Source organism: Aspergillus saccharolyticus, assembly GCF_003184585.1.
Source record: "Aspergillus saccharolyticus JOP 1030-1 unplaced genomic scaffold BP01scaffold_31, whole genome shotgun sequence".
Taxonomy (NCBI): Eukaryota; Fungi; Ascomycota; class Eurotiomycetes; order Eurotiales; family Aspergillaceae; genus Aspergillus; species Aspergillus saccharolyticus.
In genome coordinates this window covers 225,280-238,595 of record NW_020290641.1, presented here as the reverse complement: position 1 = coordinate 238,595, position 13,316 = coordinate 225,280, and the positions used below count along the sequence as shown (strand labels likewise).

Below are 13,316 nucleotides of genomic sequence, written 5' to 3'. Positions count from 1 at the left end.
GATACGTCTAGTATTGCAGAGGAAAAAAAGGCAAAGGGGGGAGACCACCTGAACACTGATACTGCCAGAAAAAAACACACACATCGTGCATGTCTACTGGGGGATTACGGAGGTGGCTGGTGAGCTGCCAACCGGAATGGGTGGAAGCAATGGAAGCGAACAGCAGAATTTTTCACTCCTTCCCTCCCCCCCAATGCCCCTGAATCAATCAGTGGAAAGGGATGGGTGAAGTGGAACCGACTCGAGTCCAGGAAGATAATCCCGAGGGTCATTCGACGTCATAGTTCATTTTCGCCCTCGCTCGGCTTTAATCGGTTCTGATTCAGTTCAACAATGTGCCAGCCAGTGCACTCACTCACTAACCACCATACCTTGGTGGTGGTGAAACAAGAATAAAACAAAGAATCAGGGCAAGTTGGCCACCCTTCATTGCAGTGCAGAGCAACAAGCAATCCAGCCAAAAAAGAAAAAAAAAACCACCGAAATCAGGTTTGGACAGATGGTCAGAGCTTGGACGGTCCTACAGGTCCAAAACAAACAGAACAGGATAGTTGATATGCAGCGACCGAGGGTCGAGGCCCCAGAAGGCGCCGAAACCTCAAGCGGCCGAGCAAACTTACCTTGCGTCAAGTTCATCGAATTCATCGCTCTGGTCCAACCGCTAAACACCGGGAAGGAAAAGTGCAGTGGAGACCTGGAATGTAGTGGATCTCATAGGCTGACGGTCTCTTAAACCTGTTTGGTGGTTGGCTGCAAGGGAGCCCTAACCCACTACGTCACCATCTTTATTCTAGTCTCTCTCTCTCTTTCTCTCTCTCTCTCTGTCTCGCTGTTTTGCTCACTCTCGCTCACTCTCTCACTCTCTGACTCTCTGACTCTTTTCTCACGCCCTCTCAGCTCCGCCTCTGGGTTAAAAGGAATGCAGGGCTTGGCTGGCGGAAAAAAAAAGACTGGATGGGCCCGTTGCCCGGATTCTACAAAAGTAGACCATAGTGCCCCCGTTGGTTAGTACTAAGTCTATTACTCTATCTACGCTGTACGCTGTACTGGGCTTTATACCGTTGTACCCCATATTGCTCCCCTTTCTCCTCTCCTCCTCCGCCCCTCCCTCCACACCCCCCTCCTCTTCTCCCCTCCTTCTATCGATCACAACCCATCTCTTCCTCCCGATCGGCCGATATGGAAATTTCTCGAGTTTTAAACTACGTGGACGAGGCTCCTCGATGGGTAGGATCAGGTAGGGAGGAGACCAGAGAACCACCACAACTACAACAACAACCACCACAGCAACAACTCCCAACACCCCCAGCAGACATCCGACCATCGCCAGACTCCACCAATCACTTTTCCTCCCCATCCTGTTCCGCAGAAGAACCCTCCCCTCGAACCACCACCCACACTGCCCTGAATCCAGCCCCCCCGCATCCTATCCTCCGCAACAAACGACCCATCCCCCGACAGGCCGGCCGTGGATACGCCCCGAAAAGCCGAGCCGCGCTGGCGTGCAACTCGTGTCGACAGGGGAAGTTCAAGTGCACGGGCGAGAAGAACCAATGCCAGCGGTGTGCCATGCTGGGCAAGCAGTGCTGGTATCCGGCGCATAAGCGCGAGCGAATTCAGAGGTAGGGAAAACCAAACCAAAAAAAAAAAAAAAAAAAGAAAAAAGAAAAAAAGCCCTGTTTGGCTGTGTGAGAGGATTTCCTTTGTTGAGACTGGGGACTTTTTGTCTAGGGAAATGGATCAATTGGTCACCGAGGCCAATGAATATCGGTTAATGCTGGAGTTGCTCCTGTCGCGCGTCAATAAGGAGGATGCGGAGGATATATCCGCTCTGCTGTTCAAGGTATTGATTGCTTTCCGATTGCGCTGTTTGCTTGGGTCTGGGACTAATCGTGATGTTTGTGAAGTACGAGAAGTGATGGGGAGGTAGTGTATCAGTGCAGTTGACTGCATTTCGACCCTTTCCACTCGTCTGCCAGTTGGTGACGACAGGCGATCATCTCCCACCTGCAGAAGACCATTTCTACTTTCCCAGCGGGCAACCCGAAATGAGCGACCCCTTCCCCACCTCCTGATGGGATCACTTCAGCTGCTTTGGTCGCAGGTAGCAGAGACTGGGTCTAGGTATGTAGCGCTCGGGTTTGAAAAGCTGGCATTTTTTTTTTCTCTTGCCTTTTTGTCCTGCGATTTGTATTCCAAATATAGAGATACCCTTCCGACGAGGAAAACCACCATCAATCAGATATTCAACCAATGCACGCTTAGACCTTCTGCCCCTGGTCTTTCCCGTACTTAAGCCTTTCACCATATGGAGGAAGGTATACAGCCCACTGGAGGGTGCACTCCTCTCGGTGTCTCCCGACCCTCTCTACTCTTCCCACCCGCGATCGTCCATTGAAAGGGAAGTGACTTAAGCTCATTGCCAAGATTCCAGTTGGGTCGTCCTGATTCGTCGGGATCAGATGCCGCTGGATAGCCCCTGGCCGCCCCGGCTTGCGAGCTCTGCGAGCTAGTAGTCGCTTGACAGTGGAGAAGAAAGATTAGATCGATTAACTCCGGGAGTTGGTCCACCAATCTGACGCCCTTGGGATTTGTGTGCTACATGCACTGGATTGACTGGTTCCCCACAATCGACCACTTGAGCTCGATCCCAAAGTACGAAGCCATGAAGCCGAAGGTAACTTATGCGAAGGATGGATGCAGTCGCTTGTTTCAGATCTAGTCTCGTACTCTACCTTGTTTGTTGTTTATTGCATTCCTATCTATTTTCTCCTGTTGTCTTTCTTTTCCCTGTGCAATCTCCAGAAGCATCTGGTGAGGTAGCCTTGGCAAGAGGATATGTTATGTGCCTCCCATCGATCCGGATTCTCCTTCTAGACACGGCACAGTAATATATCACGGCCTATATATATGGCTCTTATCCTGTGAAAAGAAACCAAGCAGAGCGACCTGAAATGGCACCTGCGGTTTCTTTCTTTTTTCGTTCTACTTTTTCTGGGGGGTATCTTCGTCCCTTCCCTTATTCCGTATCTTCACTTTGGATAAATTCCCACAACCAACTCTCTAGCCCTTGCAAGACAGAAGGCAGTTCAACTCTATTTCCTTTCAATCATTGTCTTTCCGACGCATGGATACACACATAGTATCTATAATAGTTGTCAAATCACGAGTCCCAAGCGCCATCACTACTGAGTCTAAACCTCGAAGATCTCTCAGATGACTTACGAGTCGAAGTATATAAAGAATTCTAGCAAAATTGTTTTGAACATCACCTGCCCCTCTCTATAGTTCTATACATCTGCACAAAGCCGTCGACTGTCTTCAGAATCATACTAGTTAGCTGAATGACTCACAGGATATCTTTCCCACAGCCCACAGACCCTAAGCATTAGCTCTAGGGCTCCTAATACCTGCCTGCAGGCCCCAAGTGAACAAGGAATGTACGTATCCTTGTCCGGCTCTTCTCGTGAGGCTCGGGAGTATTATCACTGGGATTGCCTTGTCCTCTCCGGCTCTTGCCCCGGTAGCCTCGAGTGTCTCAACTATTACTGATTAAGTAGTATTGCAAAGGGGCCGGGAAAGCTCCGAGTCCAAGCGTAGACCACCTCGCAGACCCTCGCCAGTTGACCGAATCTGCACTAAGAAAACCGACAAAACCAGCCCCAGCCTACAGCTTCCAATATAAACCCAAACCAAATCGTCAATTTCATCACAACTAAACAACAATCAACCCCAATTCAAACAGCTCACTTCAACCCACCCCCAATGAAACACAACCCCCAATTGATCCCCACCTTACAAAGTATAAAGAAACCCCGGCCGTTGATCCCCCAACTCCTCCACCTCCTCCGCCCCCAACCCCTCCAAGCGATAATCGCGCTCCCCACGGACCCGCCGGCGATTCTCCCTCCGGAGCAACAGATACTGCACCACCGAGCCACCCAACAGAAACACTACCAAATACCCCAACACCACCCCATGGCCCGGATAGAATCGGGGGGCGTCCTCCGTGCGGTAAATGTTCGACGAGACGATGCCGTTGAGGTTGCCCCAGCCGATCATGAGGCCTAGGGTTATGCCGCGTTTGTAGACCCCTTCAGGAATAATTAGAAATTGGGTAGAAGGGTGGCAGGGGACTGGCGCACCTTCGACATTATTGCTCACCCACGAGATCGTGTTCGCGATACAGGGGTAAATGCCCATCGCGCCAAGGAAGACGCCCGCGTACTGCACGCCCGCGGACTCGGCGGCGAGGAGCATGATGAAGCCCGCGATGCCGACGAGGGAGACGACGATGTTGTAGAGGCCGCGCTGGCGGGTGCGGTCGGCCAGGTAGCCGATGGTCACGGTGAGGATGGCGGCGCAGGCGTAGGGGGGGACGCTGAGGAGTTGCGCGCGGGTGGAGGAGTAGCCTGCATGCGGGGGTTAGTACAAAGTATAGTAGCTATATTCCCCGATCCCTGGAGAGTTGCGAGCAGCCGGGAGAAATTACCCTACTCAGAGTGTACACAGTCAGGATTAATCTCATTCACTCCGTCAGTCACTCAGCCAAGGAAGACTCACCAGTCCATTGATAATCGTCGGCACGAACAGCGAAAACGCATACAACGCCCCGTCCGCCCCCATGTAGATCACACACCCCAGCCAGGTCTTTGAGTCCTGGAGGCTCGCCCACACATACGCCGACTTGAACTGCTGCTCGCGCGCCCCGCTCCCCTGCGTATCCGCCGCCAGCCGGCGCAGCACCCGCTTGCGCTCCGCCTCACTGAGGAAGGCTGCGCGGTCGGGGAAATCGTACACCAGCCAGTACGACATCGCCCCCAGGACGACGGTGGCGAGCCCCTCGAGAATGAAAATCCAGGCCCAGCCTTCCTTCCCGCCGACCCCGTCCATTTGCGCGATCGCGGCCGCCAGCAGCCCGCCGAAGGAGCCGGCCAGCGCGGCGGCCGAGAAGAAGACGGCCATGCGGATGCCGAACTCGGCGCGGCGGTACCAGCACGACAGGTAGTAGCTGATACCGGGGAAGAGGCCGGCCTCGGCGAGACCCAGGAACCAGCGCGCGGTGAGGAGGCCGCCGTAGTTGTGGACGAGGCCCATGGTGGTCATGCAGATGCCCTGCCGGGGCGGTTAATCGCGCACGCTTTAAATGCGACAGCGGGTGGGTGCAGCAAACCTACCCAGAGAACGAGGATGGTCGGAATGAACAGACTCGGGCGCGTGCGCTTCAGTAGCACATTGGTCAGGGGCTCAAACACCGAGTACGAGACGAAGAAGACGGTCAACGAGGCGTTGTACTGGGCATTGCTCATGTGCAACGCCGTCTGCAGGCCCTCGAGCTTCGCATTGCCGATGTTGGTGCGGTCGAGGAAGGAGGCGAGGTACAGCAGCGACAGCCAGGGGATGAGGCGTCGGTCGAGTTTGCGGAGGAGACGTCGGTCCTAGAAACGAGACCAACGGTCAATTGCCTGCCTTGCACCAATCTCCCCTGTTCCGCGCCGCACGAGCCTGGCACGTACGAGAGTGGCTTTTTCCTCCTCGCTTAGACCGAGGTCGGGATCGTCGATTGCGTGCAGGTGTTCGAGGGTGGGCTTGGAGAGTTCGGGGTCGTGCAGCCCGTGGGCTTTCTCGGGGGGTGCGTCCATTTCCTTGGTCTTCATGGGGTGATGGTGTCGCAGGAGTGAAATGACGGTCAATTGGCGACAGAAAGAGAAGATGGGAAGAGAGAGAGAGAGAGAGGGAGGGAGAGAGCTCCCCTGTCCTCTTCCTCCACAACTCCAAGCCATCGGGCATCGGGGGGATTCAATGCGGTGCGGGGGCTGAGTCATGCTGCCAATGATCGACAGGCTGTCCCTTGCGTGGATTTTATGGGGAAGTCGGAGAGAATCCTTGCTGTTTTGATTCACTGTCGGGTCTTTTGAAGCTTCTGCACCCAATTTTCAGTCTCGCATTGAGCAGTGATTGGTCTATCTGGGAGGTCTTCCAGAGAAGATCTCTGTCTCCATTTTCCCTTCATCTTCTTCATCGCAACCAGGAGTACAGAGTCAATCCGGGGTATACAGAGACCCCAGTTCAGAGGAGGAGGTGTTCCCCGCATTTCTCCAACCGAGAGGATCAACCCTTTGCCGGTGCCTAAGCGATAAGCTGAAGCTGCTTGGCGACATCCCCGCCTTCACTGGGATTCTTCTCACCTTCACCGATCTCTTCTGCATGCCATTCTCATGCCATCGGCGAACTACCATGGATGGAGGAGATGTGGTGAGAGCGAACGATCATGATCACTTGATTACAACTGCCGAGACAGCCGGTACTTGACGCTGCAGGTACCGTAGCAGCTCCAGAATGCAAGGGGATGTGGATCCTATTAAACGAGGCACAACGCCACCCATCTCAACAGGTGAGCAGCTCCATGCTGTGTCTTATCAGTCTCATGGTGTTTTTGATCTCAGCGTCTCACCTTCCTTACAGTTCCGAGCAGATGCTGGCGTCGCTGTTTCTGCCTCAGGCATCGAGAGCAACAAGCTCACCAGCACGTGATCTTCCCTCTCTTCTGGTTTGCCGTGTTTGTTTACCCTGTCACACTCTCGAGCCTGAGGCAGCAAATTTCATAAGGATTCATAAATGACTCAGACCGCATCCCCTCACTTAGCATAAACAATACCGCATTAATCGCAAGTCAAGAAAGGCATCTCAATCAAAACTCTCACCACACCTCACTCAACGATCATTATTCAGCACAGTCCCTCAACAAACTCCCTCATCCACACTCCTCTTCCCCGTTCCCTCCTCATCCCCCCTCTCCCCCATACCCTGCAACGTCGCCGCCACCTCCCCATCCAACCTCGTATCCACCTCCCGCGAAAACAATGACGCGATAATTGACAACCCCCCAAACGCAATACTCACGCAGAACACCGTGCGGAAGGACATCGCGTATGCCGTCTTCTCCGCGTCGGCCACCGCCGCCAGGACCGTGCTCGTCATGCCGGGCACCGCCTCGAGGGCGGCAGTGGTGCCCGCCGCGACCGCCTCCAGCAAGTCGGCCAAAGAGCTTGCCGGGAGGCCGGCCTGCGTGGCGGCGGCGGAGACGGTGGTGGGAATGTTAGCGGTGATGCGGTTGGAGAGGATGGCGACGTAGATGGCCGCTATACCCATTAGCATGTTGTCATTGCGAGAAAGAGAGAGAGAGAGAGAGAGAGAGAGAAAGGTAAGATGCGACAGGGCTGGTTGCAGGGTGCGGCTGAACTTACTGGCGATAGTGCCAAAGATCTGCTTCGCGGAGCCCAGGAATCCACTGGCGAGGCCGATATCCTCTGGTTTACAATATAACGGGCACATGATGATGGTGATGAGCTCGAGGTAGCCGACTGCGAAGCCGCCGATGGCGGTGAACTAGATTGCATGCCAACGGTGAGTAAGGATGATTCCTTGGGGAAGGGGAAGTGACAATGAGACGAGGGGGGGCACGTACGGCAATACCATAGGCCTGGCGGTGCTGGTTGATGGCCGCCAAGGCACCGGAGAACGCGGTGATGGTCACCGTCGACGCGATGAGCTGGTACTTGGAGAAGCCGATCGGCTTCATGAATAGCCCGGCGGCGATCTCCCCCACGATGACTCCTACTCCGGTGGTGATCTGGGCTGTCAGTTGAAAGATCACTCAGTGGGAGGATGGTACAGTATAGGCGCCACTCACCGAGAGCCAGCCGGCTTTGATCGTGTCGGTGGTGAACAGGTAGAGCACCGCCTCGGGCCACAAGAGACTACGACAGTTAGGGCTCTGGCAGCTACACGGAGGGGGGCGGGGTCTCACCTCATGGAGAAGTACACCATGTTGCCCACCAGGGCGGAGCACACGGTCGCCGCATAGCCGGGGTTGCGCAGGAGGGACATGGGGAGCAGGGGCTGCTCGAGGGGCGCGTAGATTTCTGTCGTCGCGTTCAGGAGGGGTGTCTGGGTGTCTGTTGGGGGGGGAGCAGCAGGACATACCGTAGAGAGCAAAGACCAGGATCGAGATAAAGCCGACCACCAGCACGGCAACGACGTGAGCAGAAGACCATGCGTACGAGGTTCCTCCCCACGCTAACAACGCTGCATCAGTAAGAGCACAGCAGACGCCAGGGAACCGGAAACATACAAAGACCCAACAGCACCAGCACCACACCAGCGGCGTAGAGAACGAAGCCGATCCAGTCGAACTTCTTCAGCCCCTCCAGGCGGCTCTGCTCACCACGCTTCCGGTCCCAGCCCGGTGGGAAGTAGAAGAGCACCAGCAGGATGATGGACAAACCGCAGGTGATCATGTTCAGGTAGTACGTCCAGCGCCACGAGGCTGCCGTGTGGGCGACAAAATCATTGGCGATGATGGAGCCGAAGGCGGAGAAGGGGAGGGTGGTGATGAAGATGCTGGCGTTGACCACAGGACGAGCCCGGTTGGGAACCAACTCCGCGATCACGAAGGTGAAGGTCAACTGCACGGCAGCAGCCAATCCACACAAGACACTGCCACCGATCACCGTCGGGACGTTCTTCGCGGTCGCGCAGACAATGGCCCCAATCAGTCCCAGCACCTGTCCGCCGATGAGGATATACCGACGACCGAAGATATCTCCCAGACGGCCGACCAGCAGCAGTCCGACCTATAACACCAATCAGTATGCATCACGGCATCATCGGCATCATCATCCAGCAGGGGAATCGGCGTACTCCGGAGATTAAGGTGAACACCGTCGAAATCATGCTATAGTTGGGGTCCGGTCCTGTGCGCACAAGCAGAGACGATCAGCGGATGCCACCCCGATCGGCCCCGTTTCAGGGGCGATGGAGACTTACCGAGATCTTCATTGATCGCAGTCAAGCTGTTGACCTATGGAAAAGTCAGAGACCATGACTGAATTGTCCTGTCCCGGACGACGCACCGGCAAGACATAACCCAGGTACAGACTGATGGCCATCAAACAGACAGCGACCACGGAGCCGATGAAGTTGGGACTGCGATAGTATCCGCTTGGCATCTGGTTCAAGTCGACCTGGTGGCCCTGAATAGAGCCCGCCACGGGCTGCGGAGTCTTCTCGTCCGCCATGGGTGCCCCTCGAAGGTGGTGACAGGGATCCTGCAACAGAGAAACAGAAGGCAGAGAGGGTGTGCTGGAGGTAGAAAAAAAGAAGAAGATGTCTCAGCTGCAGGCATGCGGATAGTTAAAGTAGACCCAGCATGGCCGTATGCAGGGAAGAGGCAACCGCCACGAGGCGAAAATGCGCTAGAGAGTCGTCAACCCGGACTGGAACGGCAACCCATCTCATTTCAGCAGTCTAGATTGTTGACTGGCACGATGGGAAAGCTACTGGCACACGAAACTACAGACACGGCGAACAAGCCATGAACGGAATACCAAGAATCACCATGCGATGGCTAGTCTGGGAGTCGATACGTACCTGGGTGGTGGGTGAGTGGGGAAGGGAGGGGAAAGAGACAGTAGTCAATCCTTGCATTGGCAGCAGCAGCAGAAGAGAGGAGTCGAGGGGGGGAGGTGGAGGGGGTGTGAGAAAAGACAGAGAGAGACCGCTTAGGGTTCATCAGGACCACAAAATCGGCGACGGTCCTTGCGCGATATTGAAGGCCCGCAGTAGTTGGAGTGGAGCCGGACTTGGCGAATGGGTGACTTGAACTACATCAGCCAATCCAGTCGCCCCCGATCGATCTAGAGTGCTCTGTTGAGCATTGGTTGCATGGCACGGAGAAGAAATAAATGACAGACAAAAAAATGCCAGCAGAGTTGCCTGTCCTGCCGCTTGAAGCCAATTTAGAGAGACTCCCGAGTCCCGTTGCAGAACCCAAGGCGTGCATCAGAGACACCCAACACTCCGGAGGTACCGACTGGAGGCCCTCTACAATACTAATCCCAAGGAATAAATCCTGAATGGGTCAAAGGAACACTGCCTTTTCCCCGAGATTACGGGAGAGTCCCGGAGAATAATGGCGGTGGCAAAGACCCTCCTTGCATTCCTTCCCTTCACCCCTGGGCACAAGATAGAAAGGCCCAGGACGTCTGCTAGATTACCTCGTTGCTGTCACTGCGTACTTCATCTAGGCCCTAAGGTTGTCTCTTTCCTGCGCCTGCCTTTGCTTCTTGATTGCCCAGCAAGGCCGGTATTATGGAGGACCTGACCTTCAGAGAGGAGTCTTCGTCCAATTCATCGGCCGACCTCGATGCCTCGCGAGTCCCGTCGATCATCGTCTGCAACACGGTGCTGATGGTAATTGCGAGCTTTGGGGTGCTGGTGCGGGTCTTCGTGCGGACGCAGTATCTCTCTGGACTTGGGGCCGATGATTATTTGTGCATAGTGAGCTGGGTGCGTTTGCGGTCTTGGCTAGGGCTTCGTTGATGGACTAACATTGCTGAGCGTACAGGCTTTTACACTCGCGCTATGCATTCTTTGCATCTTAAGTGAGTTTCTGCGTGACTTGTCTGCGCGCATTCCATATCAGACTACTGACCATTGAGCCTCCAGTGACCGACTATGGCTTCGGGCGACACATCGCGACGGTCAAAAGCGATGCCACCCTGACGATGTTCCTGAAGGTCTGCAGAGACACCTCCCCACCAACTGACGGCATGCACTGACTTGCCCTCTGGTCTCCAGCTCGACTTCGCTACCATGATCGCCTACCTGATCGCTCTGGGCACCGTCAAGTGCTCCTTCTGTGTTCTATACCTCCAGATCTTCCCGGGGAAAACATTTCGAATTGTCTGCTGGAGCCTGTTCGCCCTGCTGGTAGCAGAGACGATCGAGGAGTGCCTGGTCGTCGTCTTCCAGTGCACCCCGATCCACAAGGCCTGGGATCCCACCGGCATGGTCCCGGGGAAATGCTTGCAGCTGACCGCATTCTACTACATCTCCTTTGGCATCAGACTGGCAACCGACTTGACCATTTTTGCCCTCCCGATCCCGAAACTGGTGCAATTGAACATGACCCGAGGCAAACGCGCGGGCTTGGTGGTTATGTTCGGCCTGGGAGTCCTGTACGCAACCTGGGTGCTCCGTAGCAATTCTGCCCCATGCTAATCGATAACCGCAGGGTCTCTGTGACGAGTATCATCCGGGCAACTTATATCAGTAATTTCTCGCTGGATCACACGTGTAAGTGTTGCCCCCCCCCCCCTCTCGTCATCCACTTTCTTTTTATGGACACATGCATCTAACCTGCGGCGGCAGGGACGCTGGTGAACCCACTTAACTGGTCCAGTGTGGAGGTGGCCGTGGCCATCTTCATTGCCTGCATTCCCTCGTTCAAGAGTCTCATCACCTTCCGCTTCCCCGCCCTGCAGCGCCTGCTGGGGCTGTCCAGCAAGGGCGACTCGACCGGTCGATCGCGCATGTACGGCACCTCGGGCCGGCGCACGACGCAGGGACGGTCGCTGGCCCATCAGAGCATCAAGCTGGACACGGTGACGGGCGAGAGCCGGGCGGATATCGAGGCCAGTCTGACGGGCTCGGAGGAGCGGATCTTCCCTGTCGCGGGCATCCAGATCACGACCCATGTGAGCGTGAATCAGAGTGACTGAGATGCTGGTCGTTGCCTCCCCCCATTTCCTTTGTGCCACCTGTCCCCTCCATCCCTCTACACACCACACTGTAGTCTACGATAATAATGCCACGCCTATTGAACTGAGATGCACGGAAGAGCGACAGATCGACTAGTTACATACCAAACACGGTCACTGGATCGGGCCCACAGAGAGGGGTGGGAATCAAGGCCCGCCGGAGTCTTTGCCAGTTTGGCTTAGCCTGATGGTCTAGGCTGCAGTAGCACCTCTAGGAGTGGGATGGAGTAGGATGGAGCAGGATGGAGCAGGATGAAGCAGGATGGAGTAAGCTAATCTAAGCTTATGCAAGAGACGGTCGCGAAGCTAAGGATTTCTTCTTTCCAACCCCTGATGCCACCAGGGAGGGTGTCTTACCCGGACGCGCAAGACATTTTCAGGGCCGCTCTTGGCGGGCTGTGCCGTGGTCTTGCCCTACCTTGTGTTCAAGTCTGGTTATGTTGGGGTTACTGAGACATAGTCTGTCTGCACTGAAGGAAAATTCGACCAGACGCTAAAAAAAAACGAAGGCATCCGCTAGTTCCAGACGGAAGGGCGATAATCCCATACCAACGGGAATCGAATCCCAGCCCTGGAATTAAATATTCCCCCGGCGACCCACCAGGTAGGATTTAGTCCCGGGATGGAGCTCCACTCACTCCATTGCAGGTGGAAGAGGATGGTTTGATGTAATTTTTGTGCCTTGTCTGGTCCACTCATGTCTTGCCAGTATTCCGTGAGTAGCTACGGATGCCCTCCGTCTGGACTGGTTGCCTACATGCATCATGAGGATTGGATGTCGCGGCCTGTCAGAACCCATCCCATACTGTTAAGTTCTCCGTCATATGATTCATACAGCTGTGAGTACCTAGTAGAACAGTACCGAGTAGGTAGTCAGTCATACTATGGATCGACGGTGACGGTACTCTCCTGTCGGCTGGGAGTCGGCTGTTGGTTTCGAGACCTATGGACCCGATCACTTCACTGCATTTACGCACCACGCTATGCACCACCCCTGCTGACAAGACAATAAGCTGCTTATGGGCATCATTGAGTTGCGTCGTTGTACCCATCTCTCGGGACTGTTGTGAAGAAAATAAACGCTGCAAGCAAGAGGAGGCTGGAAATTTCCGAGCAGAATCTTATCTTACGCCACCCCCCCCTCCCAAGAGGATGACAGCCGGAACCCTAACTCGATGTCCCTGGATGGTCAAAGACACCACGCAACCTCATCCATCAGTGGGTCCACAGCGACAAAAGAGAAAATTCCCCCCATATCGGACCCGAACTTTCCACCGATCTTGTACCCACCATATCCCAATTCAGTCCAGCTTGCCCTCCGGGGCCACCTCCGGGGCATTTCTTGACACATCCGCGGTAATGGCCGCCCGTCCGCTGTCTCCACCTATCGCCTGAGGCCAAGTCTTCACCTCTTGGTCGTGGTTAATTTGAGGTCGGCGACTTGCCGACAGTGTGGACGTAGTTGTCCACAGGGTGACTAGCAAATTCAGCACTCCGGAGTCCGAACACACCTATTCGTGTTCTGACTCGGACAGTCACCCGTTCGTTCCTCTCCAGTCGCAACGTCGGATTCGACCGACGAATCGAAGCTGACCAAAGCCAGAAGCCCACTCCTGCATTGGACGCAGAACCATGCCACCAGCCTGCCGTGGACCCCTGAATCACCCATGTGCAAGTCGACGCCAGAATGTGAGCAGGGGGACGGGCAACCCA

The 13,316-nt window shown here is 55.1% G+C and overlaps 5 protein-coding genes across 5 annotated transcripts; 3 read left to right on the top strand and 2 right to left on the bottom strand.

The window, feature by feature from the left end:
• The first annotated feature begins 838 nt into the window (after positions 1-838).
• Positions 839-2,261, top strand: BP01DRAFT_359115 (Zn(II)2Cys6 transcription factor domain-containing protein). Its single transcript, XM_025575594.1, has 3 exons — positions 839-1,622; positions 1,732-1,843; positions 1,908-2,261. The coding sequence occupies exons 1-3, from the start codon at positions 1,180-1,182 to the stop codon at positions 1,917-1,919; spliced, it is 567 nt and encodes a 188-aa protein (XP_025428867.1). The 5' UTR covers positions 839-1,179; the 3' UTR covers positions 1,920-2,261.
• A 501-nt stretch (positions 2,262-2,762) lies between these two features.
• BP01DRAFT_367851 (MFS general substrate transporter) lies at positions 2,763-5,783 on the bottom strand (the record flags this gene model as incomplete). The annotated part of the gene is made up of 10 exons (XM_025576480.1): positions 2,763-2,873; positions 3,140-3,146; positions 3,226-3,247; positions 3,411-3,542; positions 3,672-3,715; positions 3,800-4,412; position 4,493; positions 4,564-5,115; positions 5,178-5,438; positions 5,517-5,783. The coding sequence occupies 10 exons, from the start codon at positions 5,781-5,783 to the stop codon at positions 2,763-2,765; spliced, it is 2,010 nt and encodes a 669-aa protein (XP_025428866.1).
• A 636-nt stretch (positions 5,784-6,419) lies between these two features.
• On the bottom strand, positions 6,420-9,551 carry BP01DRAFT_417708 (trichothecene efflux pump). Its single transcript, XM_025579273.1, has 11 exons — positions 8,916-9,551; positions 8,830-8,863; positions 8,704-8,756; positions 8,135-8,636; positions 7,987-8,079; positions 7,811-7,925; positions 7,694-7,760; positions 7,469-7,633; positions 7,248-7,389; positions 6,807-7,142; positions 6,420-6,713 (listed from the first exon to the last, which is right to left on the bottom strand). The coding sequence occupies exons 1-11, from the start codon at positions 9,078-9,080 to the stop codon at positions 6,688-6,690; spliced, it is 1,698 nt and encodes a 565-aa protein (XP_025428865.1). The 5' UTR covers positions 9,081-9,551; the 3' UTR covers positions 6,420-6,687.
• Positions 9,552-9,908: 357 nt separating this feature from the next.
• Positions 9,909-11,726, top strand: BP01DRAFT_126213 (uncharacterized protein). The gene is made up of 6 exons (XM_025570442.1): positions 9,909-10,350; positions 10,409-10,445; positions 10,510-10,580; positions 10,642-11,021; positions 11,078-11,139; positions 11,215-11,726. Exons 1-6 carry the CDS (start codon positions 10,153-10,155, stop codon positions 11,562-11,564), a joined length of 1,098 nt encoding a protein of 365 aa, XP_025428864.1. The 5' UTR covers positions 9,909-10,152; the 3' UTR covers positions 11,565-11,726.
• Positions 11,727-12,425: 699 nt separating this feature from the next.
• On the top strand, positions 12,426-13,284 carry BP01DRAFT_126216 (uncharacterized protein). The gene has a single exon (XM_025570443.1). It carries the CDS (start codon positions 12,549-12,551, stop codon positions 12,996-12,998), a length of 450 nt encoding a protein of 149 aa, XP_025428863.1. The 5' UTR covers positions 12,426-12,548; the 3' UTR covers positions 12,999-13,284.
• Positions 13,285-13,316: the final 32 nt, after the last annotated feature.

What these genes read in the sequence shown, in the direction of transcription:
- BP01DRAFT_359115 (XM_025575594.1), top strand. Translation starts at nt 1,180, where the DNA reads ATGGAAATTTCTCGAGTTTTAAACTACGTGGACGAGGCTCCTCGATGG. An exon ending in AAGCGCGAGCGAATTCAGAG is followed by an intron (nt 1,623 to 1,731) that starts GTAGGGAAAACC and finishes CTTTTTGTCTAG; the next exon opens with GGAAATGGATCAATTGGTCA.
- BP01DRAFT_417708 (XM_025579273.1), bottom strand. Translation starts at nt 9,080, where the DNA reads ATGGCGGACGAGAAGACTCCGCAGCCCGTGGCGGGCTCTATTCAGGGC. An exon ending in ATGGTGTACTTCTCCATGAG is followed by an intron (nt 7,761 to 7,810) that starts GTGAGACCCCGC and finishes TAACTGTCGTAG; the next exon opens with TCTCTTGTGGCCCGAGGCGG. An exon ending in GGTGGCGGCGACGTTGCAGG is followed by an intron (nt 6,714 to 6,806) that starts GTATGGGGGAGA and finishes ATGATCGTTGAG; the next exon opens with TGAGGTGTGGTGAGAGTTTT.
- BP01DRAFT_126216 (XM_025570443.1), top strand. Translation starts at nt 12,549, where the DNA reads ATGGACCCGATCACTTCACTGCATTTACGCACCACGCTATGCACCACC.
- BP01DRAFT_126213 (XM_025570442.1), top strand. Translation starts at nt 10,153, where the DNA reads ATGGAGGACCTGACCTTCAGAGAGGAGTCTTCGTCCAATTCATCGGCC. An exon ending in CCCTGACGATGTTCCTGAAG is followed by an intron (nt 10,581 to 10,641) that starts GTCTGCAGAGAC and finishes TCTGGTCTCCAG; the next exon opens with CTCGACTTCGCTACCATGAT. An exon ending in ATGTTCGGCCTGGGAGTCCT is followed by an intron (nt 11,022 to 11,077) that starts GTACGCAACCTG and finishes CGATAACCGCAG; the next exon opens with GGTCTCTGTGACGAGTATCA.